This window comes from Martes martes (genome assembly GCF_963455335.1).
Source record: "Martes martes genome assembly, chromosome: X".
Lineage (NCBI taxonomy): Eukaryota > Metazoa > Chordata > Mammalia > Carnivora > Mustelidae > Martes > Martes martes.
This window is the reverse complement of record NC_137897.1, coordinates 63,626,660-63,648,168: the sequence shown is the minus strand read 5'-3', so window position 1 is coordinate 63,648,168 and position 21,509 is coordinate 63,626,660. Positions and strand designations below refer to the sequence as shown.

Sequence of the window (21,509 nt, the reverse complement as noted above, 5' to 3'; positions counted from 1 at the left end):
AGCGTGTGCACTCTGCTTTTGTGTTTTGGTTACTCCTTCCCTCAGGTCAGTAATCTGCAGAGTTTCTCCTTGCTTGCAGTGGAGAGTGTTTAGACCTTTTCCACTGTTTGGTAAGTTTTACTTAGGTGTGTTTTGGTCCGCTTCTTAAATGAAGTTTGATCCTGGGGCCCCTGGGTGGCTCAGTCAGTTAATCATCTGCCTTTGGCTCAGATCATGGGATCAAGCCCTGTATTGGGTTCTCTGCTCAGTGGGGGGCCTGTTTCTCCTTCTCCCTCTACCTGTCACTCTGCCTGCTTATGTGCATGCTCTCTCTCTCTGTGTCAAATAAATAAATAACAAATAAACTCTTTAAAAAATTAAATAGAAAGAAGCTTGATCTTATTTCCCCTGGAGCTGAAGCTTTGCAGCAGTCTACCATCCATAGATCTGGTGTGTGCAAGGGGTTTGTGTTGGTCTTCTGGGGGAGGGTCCTGCTGTGCGGATTTCTCAGGTGGACTTGCTTTAGTGGAGATACACCCACAAAGGGTGGATCATTTATGCAAGCTGTTCTAGCCTCCAATGGGGGCGCTGTTTTGCTCACCGAAGTTGGTTTGTACTGATGGGGAGGAGGGGAATGCATTGTCTTGTTCCTTTAGTCTTATAGTGGGGAATTCATTCCTGCCACTCTTCATGAATTCCTCACAGAAGAGCAAACTCCCCTCTAGTGTCCCTAGCTTCCATCAGATCCATGCCTTCACCCTGTGTCCAAGCTCCCTGTCTTACAGGCTGCACAGTACCTCTGTGTTTTGTCTCAGGCCCATGTCTGGGTTTCAAAACTCCAAATTTTAGGCACCTGCATGGCGCAGACCCACACTGATCTTTTAGGAGAGGATCTTGCCACACTGTGTCTGGTGCAGGTCTGTCCCAGAAAAGCAGTCACATGACCATGCAGTGGTTCTGAATTTATAGTATATTGCAGCAAAAATGGCGACACCAAGATTTGCTATCAGCAGGGGTCTCTGTTCCTCTGGTAGTGAGCAGGGCAGTACATGGGCTCCTGCCGGCTCTTTTGTCCCCAGAAAGGCCATGCCAACACTCCCACATGAACTCCAGGAAGGGGAACTGTTCCTCCCTGTGGGACCCAGAGGATCCTGAGACTACATTGCCCGCTCCTGGGCCTCAGCCCTCCTTCCCCACAGGTACACTGCTAAGCCTACCAGGCACAACCCTGACAAATTTGTAGACTTGTAAAACTTCAGATTTTGAGCTCTGCTGGGTTATAAACTTGCAGTAAGTAGTCACCCCCACTCCTTTTCCCAGTCAATGGTTTTGGGAAAGTTTTTCTTGACCAATCCCCTGTATGCTTTCATTCTCTCTTTCTCACTCCTCTCTCTGTGATCAGGATTCCCTCCTTTCCACAGCACCCACATTATTTTCTCCCTCAAATGAACTCTCCACAGCTCCTTTAACAATGTGACCATTGTTCTACCTGTAGACATGCAGTTTGTTCTGTCACTCCTCAGACTGATTTTCTGAGTGTTCAGAATTATTTGGTATTTACCTAGCTCTGTTTGAGGGATGAAGCAAGCTTAGGGCCCCCCTACTCCTCCATCATCTTAACTCTGAGGTCAAAAATGTCATTTGCTTTTGATGGATTTTTGACATTGCTAACTTATTTGATAGTAAAAGAATTTAAGTGCAGTTAACATACAGTGCTGTATTGGTTTTAGGTGTACAATGTAGCAATTCAACAATTTCATATATTTCTCAGTGCTCATCAAAATAATTGTGAAAGAAGCTTTTTAACACTATAACCCATAAGTATGTATATGTAGCATGTTGATCCTTATATTTTGAAATAATCTATTTATATAAAACAGAAAATATGTTTTGATTTTTCAGAATTTCACAGTAGCAATATTATATTATTATATTATTATTATAATAATATATTATAGTGTCTTATTCCATCTTGTGAAAATTTGGATTGAAATGAAAAATAAACTATTAAATACAAACTATAGAATGCTTCATTGGAAGGGCACCTGGGTGTCCCAGTTAGTTAACTGTCTACCTTCAGCTTAGGTCATAATCCCAGGGCCCTGGTATGGAGCCTGGCATCTGGCTCCCTGCTCAGCAGGAACTCTGCTTTTCCCGCTCCCTCAGCCTTTCCCTCTGCTTGTGCTCTCTCTCTCTCTTTCTGTCTCTCAAATAAATAAATACTTAAATAAATAAACAAAATCTTAAAAAAAAGAATGCTTCTTTGGAGACAATGTAAACTTGAAGGATGAAAAGTGGGTTGACATTGTTTTCAATACTCCACTGTGATTATTCTTTTTTTTTAATATTTTATTTATTTGACAGAAAAAGAGATCACAAGTAGGCAGAGAGGAAAGCAGGGGTGGGGGGAAGCAGTCTCCCTGCTGAGCAGAGGGCCCGATGTGGGGCTCGATCCCAGGACCCTGAGTCCATGATGTGAGCCGAAGGCAGAGGCTTAACCCACTTAGCCACCCAGGCGCCCCTCCACTGTGATTATTCTGAGCACATATTAAAACTATAAAATTGTATTAAACAATTGAATTAAATGTTAATTTCTTTCTCTTGTTGAATATCTGTGTCATGAATAGCAATGTTTTAAAAAGTATAAGGGAGGTATTATAAGACTCTGAACTGCTAGAGAAATGATTCACTCTTCATGTTGGTAGTATTATGTCTTACATTCTCATTTATAATATCAAAATAATTCACCATGATTAATGTTAGGATAGTAAGCCAATGAAAGCAATAGTGATTTGCTACATTATTTGTTATTATCATTTAAGAATATTTCAATTTAGTACTATTACTTTTCTCATAATTTAAATCAACTGAAATACAATTTTTGAATGAGTAAGTATAAAGAAATGTCCACATAGAATATTGCAAGTAGTAAAATCAACATTTAATAAAGCTCAGGAAAAGATAGTCACCAAACATTTTTTTTAGCATTTTCCAGAATCTATTATTACAAGGCATCCTGATTTCTCTAGAGTTCTCCAAGGCCTATTTTTGAAGACAAAACAATGGAATAGCTCTTTGTGCTAGTCTAGTGTGTGTAGCAAAATTTAGAATTTTAAAAAGGGAATTTAGAAATTGCATTCAAATTATTTTCTTTCTTTTTTTTATTTTCTCCTTTCACACATTTAAAATATGTATTACTCATCTAAAATTACTATTATACCATTTAGAAACTACAGGAACACATAAATTATGTTTCTAAAAAGACTGAATTTATTTTATTTTATTTTTTTTAAAAGATTTTATTTATTTATTAGAAAGAGAGAGAGAGAAAGCACGCACAGGCAGACAGAGTGGCAGGCAGAGGCAGAGGGAGAAGCAGGCTTCCTGCCGAGCAGAGAGCCGGATGTGGGACTCGATCCCAGGACACTGGAATCATGACCTGAGCCGAAGGCAGTTGCTTAACCAACTGAGCCACCCAGGTGTCCTGACTGAATTTATTTTAAAGCATTGTGTCAAGTTTGAATTTCAGTAAACAAAGCTATATCTTCATTATATGTTGATTTTGGCAAAGAGCACAGACTTGAATATATCGAATGATATGATAAAGTAATTTAAATTAAAAGGTTTTTTTAAAGTTTTAGTATGGAATTAAAGTATAATAAGTATATCTTCTGGGTAAGTAATTTAAGCCATAATGTTTCTTGTTTTCTTAGAAGTTTTCATGATTAAAATTTTAAAAATGGAACTTTTGAATCTAATACTTGTGCTATTCACTGGAATAGAAGCATAGAAAATATTCTCTCTGCTTAGATTAATAATTTCATGCAATATATGCCTAAGCTGAAAAAAAACATATCAAATATCTAAGAAGTAGTGGCATTCGTGATCACAAGTTATTTTAAAAGAGGGAAATGCTAAGAATTTTTTAGCAAAGATCCTACAAAAACCAGTCTTGGGCACTGAATGCTGTGACCTATCTTATAGTAGTTAATTAAAATTCTGAGCTCTTTGCAAAAGGTTGACATTTTAAACTTGCATGCTATCATACATTCCTAACATATATACACATGTTTCACTGGGCAAGCAACTTAGAAACATGATTGCATCATAGCTGTGCAGTTAAGCAGGGAACTTGTTAACTGAATGCATTTGTTTTTTGTAGGAGGTCATCTGTTCTAATCACTGAAATGTACAATTAAAGGCTACATTTAGAAGCCTAGAAAACCTGTGGTTTACTACATACAGTTTCAATTACAAAATAATAGGAATGTTATAATTACCATAAGAAATTACAATGTCTAACATATCATAAATATTACCTGCAGCTACCTTTCAATCACAAAAACATCACATCAAAAGGGTACATATTTTTATTAACTAAAATTAATGAGGCAATTTGGGAATAAGAGATGGATTCTTTCTTTCACTCTGTATTTTAAATTCCTCAACAAAAAGCTACAGAAATACTTAAGCTGCAATAATACCACAAAAAAAGGACAGGTCTTTGCTTTTTAAAGTAACTGAAGTACATAAAATGCCTTGGAAGATAACAATACTATTCCATGACATCTAAAATTTTTATGCACACCTCCCATTATCCTCATCATAATATTCATATTTTAGTTATGTATTCGTTATGATTGTTTGCATGTGAAAAACCAACTAATCTATTATCTCAACATTAAGCTGATTTCTCTTGAAGCCAAGATGATTTTAAAAGCAATAGAGATTCCTTTTTCAAGATGCTAAGGCAGAATGTTTAAGGTTCATGCTTGCTGCTTTGCCTGAGCTTCTGCTTCCTGAAATGAAAAACAAACAAAACAGATATATTTAAATATCACAAAGTGGACATCTATGTACATTTTGGATAAATTATATTAGCTCAAATTATTAAGAATATTCAAAACCTGGGGTGCCTGGGTGGCTCAGTCTGTTGAGCAACCGACTCTTGGCTTCTGCTCAGGTCATGGCCTCAGGGTCCTGGGATCTAGCAAGTCCTGTGGCTGGCTCTGCTCTCAGTGGAAAGTCTGTTTCTTTCCCTCCACCTCCTCATGTGTGCTCTTTCTCTCTCCCTCTCAAACATAAATAGATTTTTTAAAACAGAATATATTTTTTGAGGTTAGATTAGATTATATATTTCAGTGAGTTGCCTTGTTCACATAATAAAAAATAGGAATCATCTTTTCATGACAGAGGAGATATATATATATATATATATATATATATATATATATATATCAACCCCCACCAGGCTCACCTATCAAAACAGAATATTCAAAAACAAAAACAAAAACAAAAATGGCTTCTGGAGAAGACTGCCTTGCCTAAAAATTCTTAGTAGAAAAACTATAAAGGGTGCCTGGGTGGCTCAGTTGTCTGCCTTTGGCTCAGGTCATGGTCCCACAGTCCTGGAATCTAGCCCCGCATTAGGCTCCCTGCCCAATGCGGACTCTGGTTCTCTCTCTCCCTCTCCCTCTCCCTCTGTCTGTATGCTCTCTCTCTAGCTCTGTCTCTCTAATAAATAAAAATCTTTAAAGTAGAAATTTCTGCTTAGAAGCAGCTATAATAGAAGACTGCCTAATCATTACTAATTGTTTGAAATAATTCCATAAAGGCAAGTGATTTACAAGTATAGTTCATATTTTATTTAGAAGTAGATGATTTCTTTTCTGTATGATTTTTCACCAAAATTGACTATTCAAAAACATTGTCACCTAAGGTTTACAGTAAATTGTTTTGTTCAATTAAGGTTGAAATTACTTGGAAAATATGCTATTCGTTAAAATATTGTTGCTTTTAAATTTTACAACTGTAGGCAGGAAAAGAGGTCAAGTTGTTTATTCTTCTTCTCTGGGCAATGAGTATCTCTAGCATAGGAACTCTGACCTATTGATGTGCTCTGGCACCTACCATAGTACTTGACACAAAATACACTGCAGGGAAAGTTTGTGAAACTAAAGATGGGTGGTAAGAGTGACTTTGGTGAAAGATACTTCAGAGTTAGATTGTAGAAATCATGTATACTAGACAATATCATTCTAAACACATGCCATAAGTTGAATACTTGATAGTCTCAGGAGGAGTGGGGATGGTTGAATACTCCAAAATAGGCATCAGATACTATGCCCAGAAAAAGGGGAAAAATAAAAAAAAATATGCTAGATTTTCACCAACCAAAAAAGGGAGAAATGAAAGAAAGGACACTAGAGAAGACACTTAAATTAATGTTTAATACATCTTTACAAAACAGATAAAAAGTACTACTGACTCACCTTCCAAGACCCTTCAAAAAAAAAAAAAAGTGGCCCTAAGCTCTTTTAAAACATCAAACTCAGTGTTTGGCTGTCAAAATGAATATATCTTAGACCCACATTATACATTTTGTTTCATTTTATGAAATTAAATTCCAAGAATTTCCTCGCACAGAGAATGAATTTTACACCAAGATCCCTCAAAGTCCTAGCACATATAGTTGGGGAAGTAGTAATATAAAAATGTAAATATGTTCTAATGTGAAGTCCTTTTTCTTTTACACATCCAATGCCTCTGAGTAACTAGTATTTTGGAAACAGCCTAATTCCCTAAAATCAAATCCTATCAATCTTTGCTCTAATTTGTCATAAATACTTTAGTTCTCAGTTATCCCTTTTAATGGAAGAAATTATTAGCACAAACATCCAAAACAAAAAGACAATTCAAAGTCCTTTATGGTTTATCTTTTTAATACATCATCTTTAAATTATTTTTTTCTTTTTTTTAAAGATTTTTAAAAATTTATTATTTGACAGACAGAGATCACAAGTAGGCAGAGAGGCAGGCAGAGAGAGGGGAGGAAGCAGACTCCCTGCTAAGCAGAGACCCTGATGTGGGGCTCAATCCCAGGACCCTGGGATCATGACCCGAGCTGAAGGCAGAGGCTTTAACCCACTGAGCCACCCAGGCACACCTGTTTAGTTTTCTAATTACATTTTATACACCATTTATATAATTGGGCTGAAATATTTGTTACTACACAGATGTAAGTAGCCAATATTTATAGTTCATGGATTATGTAACCAACCAGAGAGATTGGAAACAGAGATATGAGGCATCCTCCTCCTCTATTCTTAATATAAACATCATTCTATAAATGCACTGATTTTGAGTCAGATAATCCTGGGTTCAAATTCCAGCTCTGCTACTCAATTATTATGTAACCTTGAACAAATTATTTAAATTATCTGAACATCAGTTTCCTCTACTGTAAAATGCCATTGAGGACACCAAGCTCATAAGTATGATATAAGGATAAAATAAGATGTATGTGAAGTGCCTAGCTCAGTGCCTGGCCCATTGCAGACATCTATCCTTCTTTCCTGCTTTTCTTCACTCCACTTCTTGCCTAATAACTAGCACCAACACCACAGCTAAGTGATATTAATACAAAATTTCTCTTGGAGCTGTAGTACAATAGGATGGGCTTGGTGGAAATAGGAATTCTTCAAATCTCACAGCAGAGGCAGATTCCATTTCTCCTCCCTAAAGCAGGGTGGTTCAACCAAAGCTAATGAGAACATTTCTCTAACCAGCGTTCTCTACTCCGTCAACATACTAGTGAATAACAGTTAATGATTTTTCTCTCAACATGACATCACCAAATTTTTACTTTTTAGTATAAATACAATATTTTCTTTCATATCTGAAAATAATCACCTCCACTATAAAGAAATGCTAGTGCTAAGGAATAAAACTTTTGTATTAATGAAAAAGAGTAATTTGTAAATATCAATATGCACTATTTTAAATGCATCCAATATACAAAATAATATAAAAACTGTCTTCCACAGGAGGATTTATTTTATGGAAGTATATTTGTCATATGGTACTTTTAAATATCAAATTCTCCACTGCATTGGTTTTGAATAATTCTTAAATATAAAGACAATGTATGTTAATTATTTGGAAATTGAAGAAAGAAGAAAAATAGTCACATTTAGCTATGGTTAAGTTCAATCTCCTAACATAATTAGAATATTAATTATACAGTAAAAACAGCTATGTACTGCATTATAGTGTATCTTTATACAACCCCCTTTTTAATTTATTAATTATTTTTATTAGCATATAATGTATTATTTGCCCCAGGTCTGTGAATCGTCAGGCTTACACACTTCATAGCACTCATTAAATCACATACCCTCCCCAATGTCTATAACCCAACCACCCTCTCCATACTCCTCTACTGCCCCAGCAACCCTCAGTTTGTTTTGGGAGATTAAGAATCTCTTATGGTTTGTCTCCCTCCCGATCTCATCTTGTTTCATTTTTTCCTTCCCTACCCCCAAAACCCCTAACTCTGCCTCTCAAATTCCTCTTATCAGGGAGATCATATGATAATTGTCTTTCTCCGGTTGACTTATTTCGCTCAGCTCTAGTACCATCCATGTTGTTGCAAATGGCAAGATTTCACTTCTTGTAATGGCTGCATAATATTCCATTGTATATATATACTACATCTTCTTTACCCATTCATCTGTTGATGGACATCTAGGTTCTTTCCATAGTTTGGCTATTGTGGACATTGCTGCTATAAACATTCAGGTGCATGTGCCCCTTCAGATCACTACCTTTGGATCTTTAGGGTAAATACCCAGTAGTGCGATTGCTGGGTCATAGGGTAACTGTATTTTCAATTTTTTATATACTATTTTTTAAATTTTTTATTTCTTTAAATATTTTTAAAAGATTTTATTTATGTATTTGACACATAGAGAGAGAGAGAAAGAGAGAGAGAGAGAGCACAAGCAGGGAGAGCTGCAGGCAGAGGGAGAGGAAGAAGCAGGATCTCTGCTGAGCAAGGAGCCCAATGTGAGGCTTGATCCCAGGACCCTGAGATTATGACCTGAGCTCAAGGCAGTTGCTTAACTGACTGAGCCACCCAGGCATGCCTACAAACACATTTTTTACTGAAAGCACTAGTTCATTCAGTAAATAAACTGTTTTTGTTGACCCTGTATTTGGATGTTTAACTTTGTTTTCAAAGTTTCAAGATTACATAATGGGTTGGCCTATCTCTAATATCTAATTTCTCCCATTTTTTACAATTCATACAACTGCCAATTTTCTTAAGACATAGATCAAATCACATATTAAAATGCAGAGATAAACTTATCATTGTCTTCCCCCATTTCCTGCCATGGCTTTTGGATACCTAGAGGATAAAGCTGAAAGTACCTAACACAGCATTTATAATTTAGTCCAAAATTACCTAGCCAATCTCACATCCTCTATTTAATATGCCCTATTCTGGAGACACATTGCACTACACTCTGCTCCCTGAACATACCATCATGTGAAGCTACATCCCAATGCAGTGGTTCCTATTGCTGCCTCTGTGAAAGACATCTTTGTGTCATTTCAGTATTTTTGAATCCTAACAGCTCAACTGTCGTTTCCTCTGTGAAACTTCCCCAAATTCCTTAGTAATAATTTATTATTATTCCCTCTGCTCACCTACACTTTATTCAGGGTATACAGAATTTACCATAATATGTGTTGGATTATAATTATTTGCAGACATTTTTGTTGTAGAATTATTGTATACTTTTCCTTCACTAGGTTAAATACACTTTGAAGGTAGTGACTATGCTTCATTCTCTGTATTTGTTCCACCATTAATGTCAAGTTAGTGCTTGGCAGTCAATACTTGCTGAATGAATAAGTAAATGAATTACTCATAATTTTAATTGAAGGAGAGGGAGTAATGAGTCACAGAAGATAGATGATCTCTCCTTTCATACTTCCTCTTATCTGCATTGAAATCAATGATTTAAATTGGATTTTCCTAACTTGATTAAACAAAAATATTTTACCTAACATTTCTTACAACTCAAATTATACAAAGCCTAAAATAAGACATTTTATCCATGGGAAAAGAAATTTCAGCAAGGAAAGAGAATTTCACAGTGACTCAGAAAACAATGCTAGTAAATGTTCTCTGCTGAAAACATGAGCAATAACAGACTGTCAAAATTGAAGGAGTTGTAGTTCAAAGAATCTGTTTAACATAAAATTAGTTGCTAAGAACAAAACATAAAGTAATAGAACAGGGACATACATTCTGGTTAAGCCAGCCTGTATAGAAAAGACCTATGGTAAAAGGCAAAGAAGTATTTAATGCCCATAGCTTTAAGACATTTCATTAAATAGGCAATCTATTTTTTTTTATTCTTTTCTTTATATGGTCTCCCCTGGAAACATTACCACTTGAAAACTTAATTTGTTGTTGGCAGGGAGAAAGCCCCAAATTTAGCCAGCAATTTAGTGACCAATTTTGAAACTCAAATGCTTTTAGTTAAAGCATTTGCTTTCACACAAAGACAATAGATGCTGCCAAGAAGATTACTATGAACTAAGATCAGTTCTGCTGACGTAAAACCATGCATGACAGCTGAAATAATGGAGTCTTTAAAATTGGTAGTCACTTATGAATGGGTCAATGATAAATTTGCTGCTTTGGATAACCCAATGAGGAAATCACTCCACCTACCTCCTACTTATATACTTTACATATTTGATTATACACATCTGTTTGCCATACCTGGGATTAAGTGCATGCAGAGAAGGAATATTTCCTTTCAGCCATGTTACACTGCCTCTAGCTTAAACTGAATACTTAATAAAGGTAGAACTCTCACTGACTAAAAAACCCAGCAGCAATAAAATGGCTTATAAAGCAGGAAAAAAAAGAATCATACCTTTGAACCAGGTGGGGCCGTCAATCCTAAAAAGGCATACACTGCATTATTTTCTCTGGCTTCAAAGAAGGCATCATAGTCCTTAATGAAAAGAAGGCAAGAAGAATTAGCAATATACAACCAACAAAGGAAATAAAAGAATAAATTTTTCAAAATGTACTCATTGGTCAACCTTTTGAGTGGGGGATACAGACTACCTAACTTCCAAAATGCTAAAATTTTAGAAAGAGAAGTGAAGACGCAAGGCATATTAGATCCCATTTAATGCGGGTTAGAATATGTGCTGTTCTGCAGGGCAGAAACTGCAAAATGGCTTATTCCATATCATATAGCATTCAAATCCGTCTGAGGCCAAGTAGCTTTCTCCATAGCCCAAAGCAACCACAATTTGCCAGCAAGAGGTTGGTTATTTTTGGTAGGGGGGTTTTGTTCCTGTTTTGCATTATTTCCCTTTCATTATTGATTAAGGTAGAGATATCCTCAGAACTTAGAGTATACCAGATATTAGCTAGGCCATGAGAGTAATAAACTTATGCTGTCTTTGGAGGAAAGGAATGAGATTTTCATGAAATATGACCAGAAGAGCAAACAAACCAGTAAGATGTTTCAATTCAGGGATCCAAGAAAAAACCCAATGACTGAATTTGGTTGGGCTTCCCACTGTCATCCAAAATTTTGTCATCCAAAATTTAACTATAAAATGTAATCAATAGCAAATCTACGTACAAAACACAGCCATTGCCTATAGGTGGCCTTACTTTGTTTAATTTAAAACGCATAGAATCAAGTTTGACATTTTGGCTAATTTATCGGAAGTAAAAAGCACTCATAATTTGCTGGTTTCTCTAGAGATTCCCTGACCAATAAATCAATTACAGGGTTAAGTCCTGGCACTTGGAGGATCTGGAGATATAAAGTTTAGATATATGCAGGATTTCTGGTACTTGGAAGATTTCTCAAGCCACTGATGACCCTAAATTGGAACCTCACCCCAAGAAACATCAGTTTCTCTCTTATTTAGGGATTATTTTAACAAAGTCAGAATTGTTCAGAGCCACTTGAATCTCCCCAAGGATTGATTCAAAGCATCTTACTGTGTTCCCTCCATGTTGGAAAAGGAATAAACCCTAAACAGCAGACATTTAGGAACAGCCTCCTATGAGCTTACTCTACAAAAAATGAAACTAATTGGATCTTGATAATAATTTCATACTGAGACACATGAGACTTATAAACTACTCAAAGTAAACAGACAATATACATCATTTCTACACTCAACCACTTGAAAGGAACCTCAAAATGCTACTTGTAAGAGTTCAACATTCACAGAAGAGGTATTTCTTACCACTCGTTCAAAGTAACAGAAATAACTCATGCCAGTCTTTAAATTCATGTGAAAGAAAGTAGGTTTCAACTATACTGAAATCTGATCATAAAGTGCTACTCTAGTTGTCTGTTTCAAGTGTTTTGGGATCAATGTATATTATCATTTTTTGGCCCCGGACTTAGGTTTGTAACTCTGAGAGAAAAGAACATGATCCATTTCTCAATTGAGCCAGATTAATTAATTTATTCTGCAAATATGTACTGAGAACCTACTACATACCAATCATTTTTGGTGCTAAGAATACAAGATACACAAAACATTAAGATCTTCATATCTATACATGGCTCAATCCTAGGGAATGCAAATTTAAAATATTTACAAGGAGTATACAAAACCAATTGTGACACAGTCTGCTTCTTCTATAGGAATACACTTGAGGATAAAATAAAAGATATTTTGTTTACACCTCTAGGATTTCAATAAGATTAATACAAAATGTATTCTACCATATATTGGTATCATATTAGTTACTAATCATGAAAAAATGCTCCAATTCTTCATATACATATCAGAAGCTTTTTCAGAACCAAGATTATCCTTATAAATGTTGTACCTACTATAACAGAGCTTCATTTATGTAGTAGATTGGTTATTTCCAGTCTAGAAATAAGAACCTAAGCCATAGTTCAGTGGTAGGATGTAATCCTCCACCCTACAGCCTGGGACATCTGGCAAAGTCTGGAGATACTTTTGGTTTTTCATAACTGTGAGGGTGTTACTGGTGCTCATAGATGGAAGCCGGGATGCTGCTAAATGTCCTATAATGCACAGGGTAGACCCCAACAACAAGAATTATCCAACCCAATATGTCAGTTGTGCCAAGGTTGAGAGACCTTGAGATGTTTTAAACAAGGGAATTTGATATAAAGAATTTATTTACAAAGGAACTGATGAAAGGCAAATATGAAATAGCAAGGCAACCACCAAGATTAGCAACATCAAGAAGATGTTACCACAGTTATAGGGCTAAAGGAGGAATTGCAGAAGATGATATTACAGAAACCAGGAGCTGGGATACCTGGTACCACAAAGGAGACACAGCCACTGCCATGGCCACCTCCAGAAGCAGGAAGGAAGTGAATACCTTGGCTTTTCCTCTCTTCTGTCCTCCATTCTTCCAACCAATTCTCCTGCTAATTGGCCAAACCTAATAGGTAGCCAGTCAGCAATAGAGACTGGGAAATATAATTTACTGAGATCAGTACCCCCACACACACCATAATACAGAATGTAGGAAGAAAATAATGAAAACGAGATCTTTGTATAAATAGGAAAATGACATATACAGTAGTTTAACAGAAAAAGTAAGAGCTTGAGAATAAAACAGATTTAGTTAGTCAGTTAACCTTCTTCTAGGCTTCAATTTTTTCATTCATAATACAGGAATAACAACACCTACCTCATGGGATTAGTATGGGAACTAACTAATAAAATACACATAAAATATATAGTATAATAACTGGCATATCATATGCTTTCTATGATGGTTATTATATACCCTTCTCTCTAAGAGTCTGTATAGGGAAAAATCTTAATTTTTATTGTTATTAAACTCTTAACTTAGTGCTTGATACACAGCAGGCATTCGATAAAAATTTGATTCTTCTTCCATTAACAAATATTTATTTGGTTGAGTCTCATCTCCTGCCCCTTCCTTTCCAGCTCCCGATTTATCAGGGATACCTGATTTGTATAACACACTCCACTTCCTTACAGTGTGGCTTCTGAAGGAGAAATAAACCAGGTCAATGGGGTTTCTGAAATGCTACCCTTATAACCTAAAATGTGTTTGTTTTTGAAGCCAAATGAATTAAAATTTCTACTTCAAAAAAATTAAGATAATATATGCTGACTTATATTGGACTGGATGGCCTCTGAGGCCTCTTCCAGCTCCTGGGATACAGCATTTACAGAAATTTCAATTACAGAGGCATTGAGGTTTCACTATCTAAATGAATAGCCTAATTGCCTTTTTCTTATCTGCAGAGTACATCATTACACATTGGTACTGTTTGTAACAACAGATGAAATCTTCAGGATCCTCCTCAGAACTAAAAAAAATTCAATTCACAGAGAAAATATTTTGTGTCAATAAAATTCTCATTTTTCCCATGCTCCCTCCCCTTGATTTTCAGAATTGGCACACAAAAAAAGATCCCCACCTAAAAGTATCCTTTTACTTCCATGGAAACCTATAAACTAGAATATTTGGATTGCTGGCTCTAATACATTTATTCTCCAGTCATGCTAATTCTGAGGACATAGCAATGCAAACAGTTCTTTACTGGAAATTCCTGTAAGCCTTACAAATGCTTTCTGTATTGTCTCACCACATAGCTATGGATTCATAACCACACTCCAATTGTTCGAGGTGTGTGTGATTTTTCCAAACCTCACTTCCAACCAGCTCCTTAAGAGAAAAAAAAAATATTTATACTTGTACTTGCCATGGAACCCAGAAAGGCCATAAGCTGTTAAATATAAATTGTTAAATGTTAAATATACAGTGACAGAAGATTAAAGAAAACTACTCTATGGCTTAAATAAAGACTAAAGATGGCATACTTGAAAGCACCAGTCACAAAACAAAAGCCCATTTTTGTTTCCCTTGTTCCTCAATGAGTTTAATTACCTAACATAACATTTTCTAAAACTTCATTAACAATACCAAAATAAAAGTATTACTGGCTTCAAGTAGGAAGTAAGATATTACTTTTTTAAGTTATTTTTAATCCAAATAAGCAGCTAACTTCTCAGAAACTTCGTGGACATAGCAGAAACAACACGATTGCTCTAGATAGAAATAAGATGAAGAAATGGAAAGGCAGGTTGCCTGGCTGGCTTAGTTGATAAAGCATGCAACTTTTGATCCTGGGGTTATGAATTCAATCCCCGGGTTGGTTGTAGACATTGCTTAAAAATAAAATCATAAAAAAAAGAAATGGAAAGGTAACTATATATTCAAGGTCTGTATTTATGCATTTACAGGACATTTGGGGGGGGGAATGACTCATCCCTTTGCTTCCTAGTAGAAATACCCCAGCTGCCTAGGATGGATGAAGAGATGAACAGGAGAAATGGTTCTATGCAAAATTGGGGGTGGGGTGAAAGGGATAGGATGGATTTGAGGTGATCCATTTGATAAAACAAGAGTTTAAATTGGTTTCTTACCCCACGGTACTGGCTTTCATTGAAAATCTGAGGTGGCAGAGGGTATCCTGTGGCTGGTCGATTGTTTTCAGGTACATTTTCTCTCATCCACTTCCGATTCTCTTCATTGGCTGCAATGTCTTTTTCTTCAAATCCTATTTTGTTAGCTTCTAAAAAACCAAGCACATCTTGCTGTTTCTTCTTAATCTAGAACCCAAAGCATGAAGAAACTATTTTGAACATACATAATTTGTTTTTATTTTTAAATTTATTTTATTATGTTATCATCCATGTCCTTGCAAATGTCAAGGAGGTCTTTTTTATTTTTGCTTTTTTATAGCTGAATAATGTTCATTTATTTATAGAATCACACTTTTTTTTTTAAATTTTTTTTTAATTTCTTTATTTGACAGAGGGAGAGACCACAAGTAGGCAGAGAGGCAGGCAGAGAGAGGGGGAAGCAGGCTCCCTCCTGAGCAGAGAGCCCGATGCGGGGCTCGATCCCAGGACCCCGAGATCATGACCTGAGCCGAAGGCAGAGGCTTTAACCCCCTGAGCCACCCAGGCGCCCCTATAGAATCACACTTTTATCCATTTATCTAACAGTGCGCACTTGGGCTGCTTTCATAATTTGGCTATTGTATATAATGGTATAATAAACATGGGGGTGCATGTATCCTTTTGAATTAGTGTTTTTGTATTTTTGAAGTAAATACTCAGCAGTGCAATTACTGGATCATAAGGTAGTTCTATTTATAAAATTTTGAGGAAACTCCACACTGTTTTCGGCAGGGGGTGCACGTATTTGCATTCCTACCAATGCTACAAGAGAGTTTCCTTTTCTCCACATCCTTACCAACACTCGTTTCTTCTGTTTTTCATTTTAGACAATCTGATAGGTGTGAAATAATATCTCAATGTGTTTTTAAATTGCATTTCTCAGAGTTCCTGAGTGACTCAGTCAGTTAAAACTCTGTCTTTAGCTCTGGTCATGATCTCGGGGTCCGGGATCAAGCCCATCTGGCTCCCTGCATAGCAGGGAATCTACTTCTTCTTCCTCTACCACTTCCCCCTACTCATACACTCTTTTCTCTCTCTCTGTATCTCTCTCTCTCTCTCTCTCAAATAAATAAAATCTTTTAAAAAATAAAATAAATTGTTTTTTTTTTAGATTTTATTTATTTATTTGACAGACAAAGATCACAAGTAGGCAGAGAGGCAGGCAGAGACAGAGGAGGAAGCAGGTTCCCTGCTGAGCAGAGAGCCCGATGTAGGGCTTGATCCCAGGACCCTGGGATCATGACCTGAGCCGAAGGCAGAGGCTTTAACCCACTGAGCCACCCAGGTGCCCCTAAATTGTATTTTTCTGATGATAAGTAATGTGGAGCATTTTCTCACGTGTCTGTTTGCCATCTGTATATCTTTTATTTCAATTTTTAATTGACCTCTAGTTAGTTAATATATAGTGTAATATTGGTTTCAGGAGTAGAATTCACTGATTCACCACTTAATATATAACACCCAGTGCTTATTATAACAAGCGCCAACCTTAATACCCATCATCTATTTAGCCCATACCCTACCCACCTCCCTTCACCAACCCTCAGTTTGTTCTCTGTCCTTTAGAGTCTTTTATGGTTTGCTTCCCTCTCTTTTTGTCCTCCTTCCCATATATCCAACTATTTTGTTTCCTAAGTTTCACATATGAGTGAAATCATAATTGTCTTTTTCTGACTGACTTATTTTCTTAACATGGTACTAGATTGATCCAGCTGAATAATTGCAAATGGCAGGATCTCATTCCTTGTGATGGCTGAGTAATAGTCCATTATATATACACACATACCCCACATCTTCTTTATCCATTCATCAGTTAATGGACACTAGGGCTTTTTCCATATTTCAGCTATTATTGAGAATGCTGATATAAACATCAGGTGCATGTACCCCTTGAAATCTGTATTTTTGTATCCTTTTGGGTAAACACCTAGTAGTACAATTGCTGGATCATAGGGTACTTCTATTTTTAACTTTTTGAGAAACCTCCATAAAGTTTACAAAATAGCTGCACCAGTTTGCATTCCACCAGGAGTGAAAGAGGGTCCCCCTTTCTCTGCATCCTCGCTAAAACATGTTGTTTCCTGGGTTGTTTATTTTAGTCATTCTGACATGGGTGAGGTGGTATCTCATTGTGGTTTTGATTTATAGTTCCCTGATGATGAGTGATGTTGAGCATCATTTCACGTATCTCTTTGCCATCTGGATGTTTTCATTGGAAAAATGACTATTCATGTCTTCTGCCCATTTTTAAAATAGATGATTTGTTTTTTGGATGTTGAACTTACTAAGTTCTTTATAGGTTTTTGGATACTAACCCTTTATTAGATATGTCAATTGCACATATCTTCTCCCATTTGGTAAGCTGCTTTTAGTTTTGTTGATTGTCTCCTTCACCATGTAGAAGCTTTTTATTTTGATGAAGTCCCAAGAGTTAATTTTTGCTTTTGTTTCCTTTGCCTCCAGTAACACGTCTAGTAAGAAGTTGCTATGGCCAATGTCAAAGAGGTTACTGTTCTCCTCTAGGATTTTGATGGCTTCCTATCTCTCATTTAGGTCTACTATTTTTTTTCTTTCAATATTCTATTTAAATTCGATTTAGTTCAGGGGCACCTGGGTGGTACAGTTGATTAAGCATTTGACTCTTGGTTTCAGCTCAGGTCATGATCTCAGGGTCAGGAGATCAAGCCCTGTCTCAGGCTCCACACTCAGCATGGAGTTGGTTTAAGACTCTCTCTCTCCCTTTGTCCCTCCCCACTGTGCAATCTCTCTCTCACACTCTCTCTCTCAGCAAAATAAATAAATACTTTAAAAAATGAATACAAGTTAGTTTGCATATAGTGTAGTACTAGTTTCAGGGGCAGAATTTAATGATTGATCAGTTGCATATAACATCCAGTGCTCATTACTTCAAGTGCCATACTTAATGTCCATTATCCAATTATCCCATCTCCCCACCTATTTCCTCTCCTGCAACCCTCAGTTTGTTCCCCATATTTAAGGGTCTCTTATGCTTTGCCTCCCCATCTTTATCTTATTTTCTTGTCCTTCCTTCTCCCTATATTTATCTGTTTTGTTTCTTAAATTCCACATATGAGTGAAATCATATAGTATTTGTCTCTCTGACTGACTTATTTCACTCAGCATAATAAACTCTAGTTCCATCCATGCTGTTGCAAATGGCAAGATTCCATTATTTTTGATGGCAGAATAATATTCCATAGTGTGTGTGTGTGTGTGTGTGTGTGTGTGTGTATCACTTCTTTATGCATTGATCAGTTGATGGACATCTCGGCATTTTCCATGTTCTTGGCTATTGCAGATAGTGCTGCTATAAACTTCGGGTTGCATGTGCCTCTTTGAATTTTTGTATCCTTTGGATAAGTATATAGTAGTGCAATTGCTGGGTTAAAAGGTAGGGTTTTTGTTTTGTTTTGTTTTGTTTGTTTTTGTTTTTGTTTTGTTTTGTTTTACTTTTCAGGGAACTGTTTCACAGAGTGGCTATCCCAGTTTGCCTTCCCACCAACAGTGTAAGACGGTTCTCCTTTCTCCACATACTTGCCAACATCTGTTGTTTCCTGAGTTGTTAATTTTAGTCATTCTGACTAGTATGAGACAGTATTTCACTGTGGTTTTGATTTGTATTTCTCTGATGATGAGAGCGATCTTAAGCATTTTTTCATGTCTGTTAGCCATTTGTATTTCTTCTTTGGAGAAATATCTGCTCATGTTTTCAGTCCAGTTATTAACTGATTTTTTTTTAATTTTTGGGGTGTTGAGTTTGTTAAGTTCTTTATAGATACTACCCCTTGATCTAATATATTGTTTGCAAATATCTTCTCCCATTCCATGGGTTGTCTTTCAGTTTTTTTGATTGTTTCTTTTCATGTGCAGAAGCTTTTCCATTTTGAATTTATTTTTGTGTCTGGTGTAAGAAAGTGGTACAGTTTCATTCTTCTGCATGTTACTGTCCAGTTTTCCCAACATCATTTGTTGAAGAGACTGTCTTCTTTCCATTGGGTATTCTTTTCTGCTCTGTTGAAGATTAGTTGACCATATAGTTGTGAATCCATTTCTTGGTTTTCTACAGTGTTCCATTGGTCTATGTGTCTGTTTTTGTGCTAGTGCCATAATGCCTTGAAGACTACAACTTTGTAATATAGCTTAAAGTTCAGAATAATGGTTCCTCCAGCTTTGCTTTGCTTTTCCAGGATTGCTTTGACTATTTGGCATCTTTTGTGGTTCCATACAAATATTAGGATTGTTTGTATTTTTTTTTTAAGCTCTGTGAGAAATGCTGTTGGTACTCTGATAGGGATAGCATTAAATGTGTAGGTTGCTTTGGGTAAAGTAAACATTTTAACAATATTCTCCTAACCCATGAGCATGGACTATTTTTCCATTTCTTTGTGTCTTTCTCAATTTCTTTCATAAGTGTTCTATAGTTTTAAGATTACACATCTTTTATCTATTTGGTTAGGTTTATTCCTAGGTATCTTATTGTTTTTGACCCAATTATAAATGAGATCAATTTCTTTTTCTGCTGCTTCATTGTTGGTGTATAGATGGCAACAGAGTTCTGTACACTGATTTTTTTTTTAATGTGTAACATTACACAATTCCTGTATCTTTTCTAGAAAGTCTTTGGTAGAACTGTTTGGGTTTTCTGTAGAGTGTATCATGTCTTCTGCAAAGACTGAAAGTTTGGCTTCATTCTTGCTGATTTGGATGCCTTGTATTTCTTTTTATTGTCTGATTGCTGAAACTAAGACTTCTAGTACTATGTTGAATAGTAATGGTGAGAGTAGACATCCTTGTCTTGTTTCTGACCATAGAGGAAAACCTCCCAGTTTTCCCCCATTGGGGATGATATTAGCTGTGGGTCTTTTGCATATGGCCTTTATGATGTTGAGTTATATTCCATCCATAACTGTTCTTTTGAGGGTTTTTATCAAGAATGGATGCTGTATGTGGCCAAATGCTTTTTCTGCATCTATTGTGATGATCATATATGGTTCTTATCCTTTCTTTAATTAATGTGGTGTATTGCATTGATTGATTTACAAACAGTGAACCATCCTTGCAGCCCAGGAATAAATCTGACTTGATTATGATAAATAATTCTCTTCATATACAGTTAGAGTCTATTTACTCATATCTTGTTAAGATTTTTTTTTTTTTTTTGCATTCATGTTCATCAGGGTATTGTTCTGTCATTCTCCTTTTTAGTGGGGTCTTTGAGTTTGGAACCAAGGTAATGCTGGCTTCATAGAATGAGTTTGGAAGTTTTCCTCCCATTTCTATTGTTTGGAATACTTTGAGAAGAATAGTTATTCTTTTTTAAATGTCTGGTAGAATTCCCCTGGGAAGCCATCTGACCCTGGACTTTTGTTTGCTGGGAGATTTTTGATTACAGATTTAATTTCTTTGCTGGTTATGGCTCTGTTCTGATTTTCTATTTCTTCCTACTTCAGTATCGGTAGTTTTCAGGTTTGTAGGACTGTGTCCATTTCTTTAAGGTTGCCCAGTTTGTTGGCATATAATTTTTCATAATATTCTCCTATAATTGTTTGTATTTATGTGTTTTTTGTTGTGATCTCTCCCTTTCACTCACAATATTATTTATTTGGGTCTTTCTATTTTCTTTTTGGTAAGTCTGGCTAGGGGTTTATCAATTTTGTTAATTCTTTCAAAGAATCAACTCTCACTTCAGTTGATCTGTTCTACTGTTTTTTGTTTGTTTCTATATTGTTTATCTATGCTCTGATCTTTATTACTTCCCTTCTTCTTTTGGCTTTAGGCTTTATTTGCTGTTCCTTTTCTAGATCCTTTTAGTAGGTGTAAGGTTAGGTTTTATCTTTGAAACTCGTTTGCTTCTTGAGGTAGGCCTGTAATGTAAAATACTTCCCTCTTAGTACCACGTTTGCTGTATCCCAACTGATTTGGACTATCATATTTTCATTTTCATTTACTTCCATTTTTTTTAATTATTCTTTAAGTTCCTGGTTAACCCATTCATTCTTAAGTAGGATGTTCTTTAACATCAATGTATTTGTGGGTCTTTCCAATTTCTTTCTTTCTTTTTTTTCCCCCTTTTGTGGTTAACTTCAATTTCCATTGTGTTGTGGTCTTAAAATAAGCATGGTAAGGCCTTACTCTTTTTGTAATGGTTGAGGGCTGATTTCTGACCCACTATGTGA

The 21,509-nt window shown here is 36.1% G+C and overlaps 1 protein-coding gene across 2 annotated transcripts in view; it reads right to left on the bottom strand.

The window, feature by feature from the left end:
• Positions 1-4,333: 4,333 nt before the first annotated feature.
• The window catches only part of SH3BGRL (SH3 domain binding glutamate rich protein like), a 105,547-nt gene continuing 88,371 nt past the window's right edge, over positions 4,334-21,509 (bottom strand). For both annotated transcript variants that reach the window (XM_080831355.1, XM_080831356.1), the window contains 3 exons: positions 15,274-15,459; positions 10,716-10,796; positions 4,334-4,778 (listed from right to left, as the gene is read on the bottom strand). In XM_080831355.1, the coding sequence (XP_080687481.1) occupies positions 4,746-4,778; positions 10,716-10,796; positions 15,274-15,459 (300 nt within the window). In that variant the 3' untranslated portion in view covers positions 4,334-4,745. The remainder of the gene's footprint in view (positions 4,779-10,715; positions 10,797-15,273; positions 15,460-21,509) is intronic.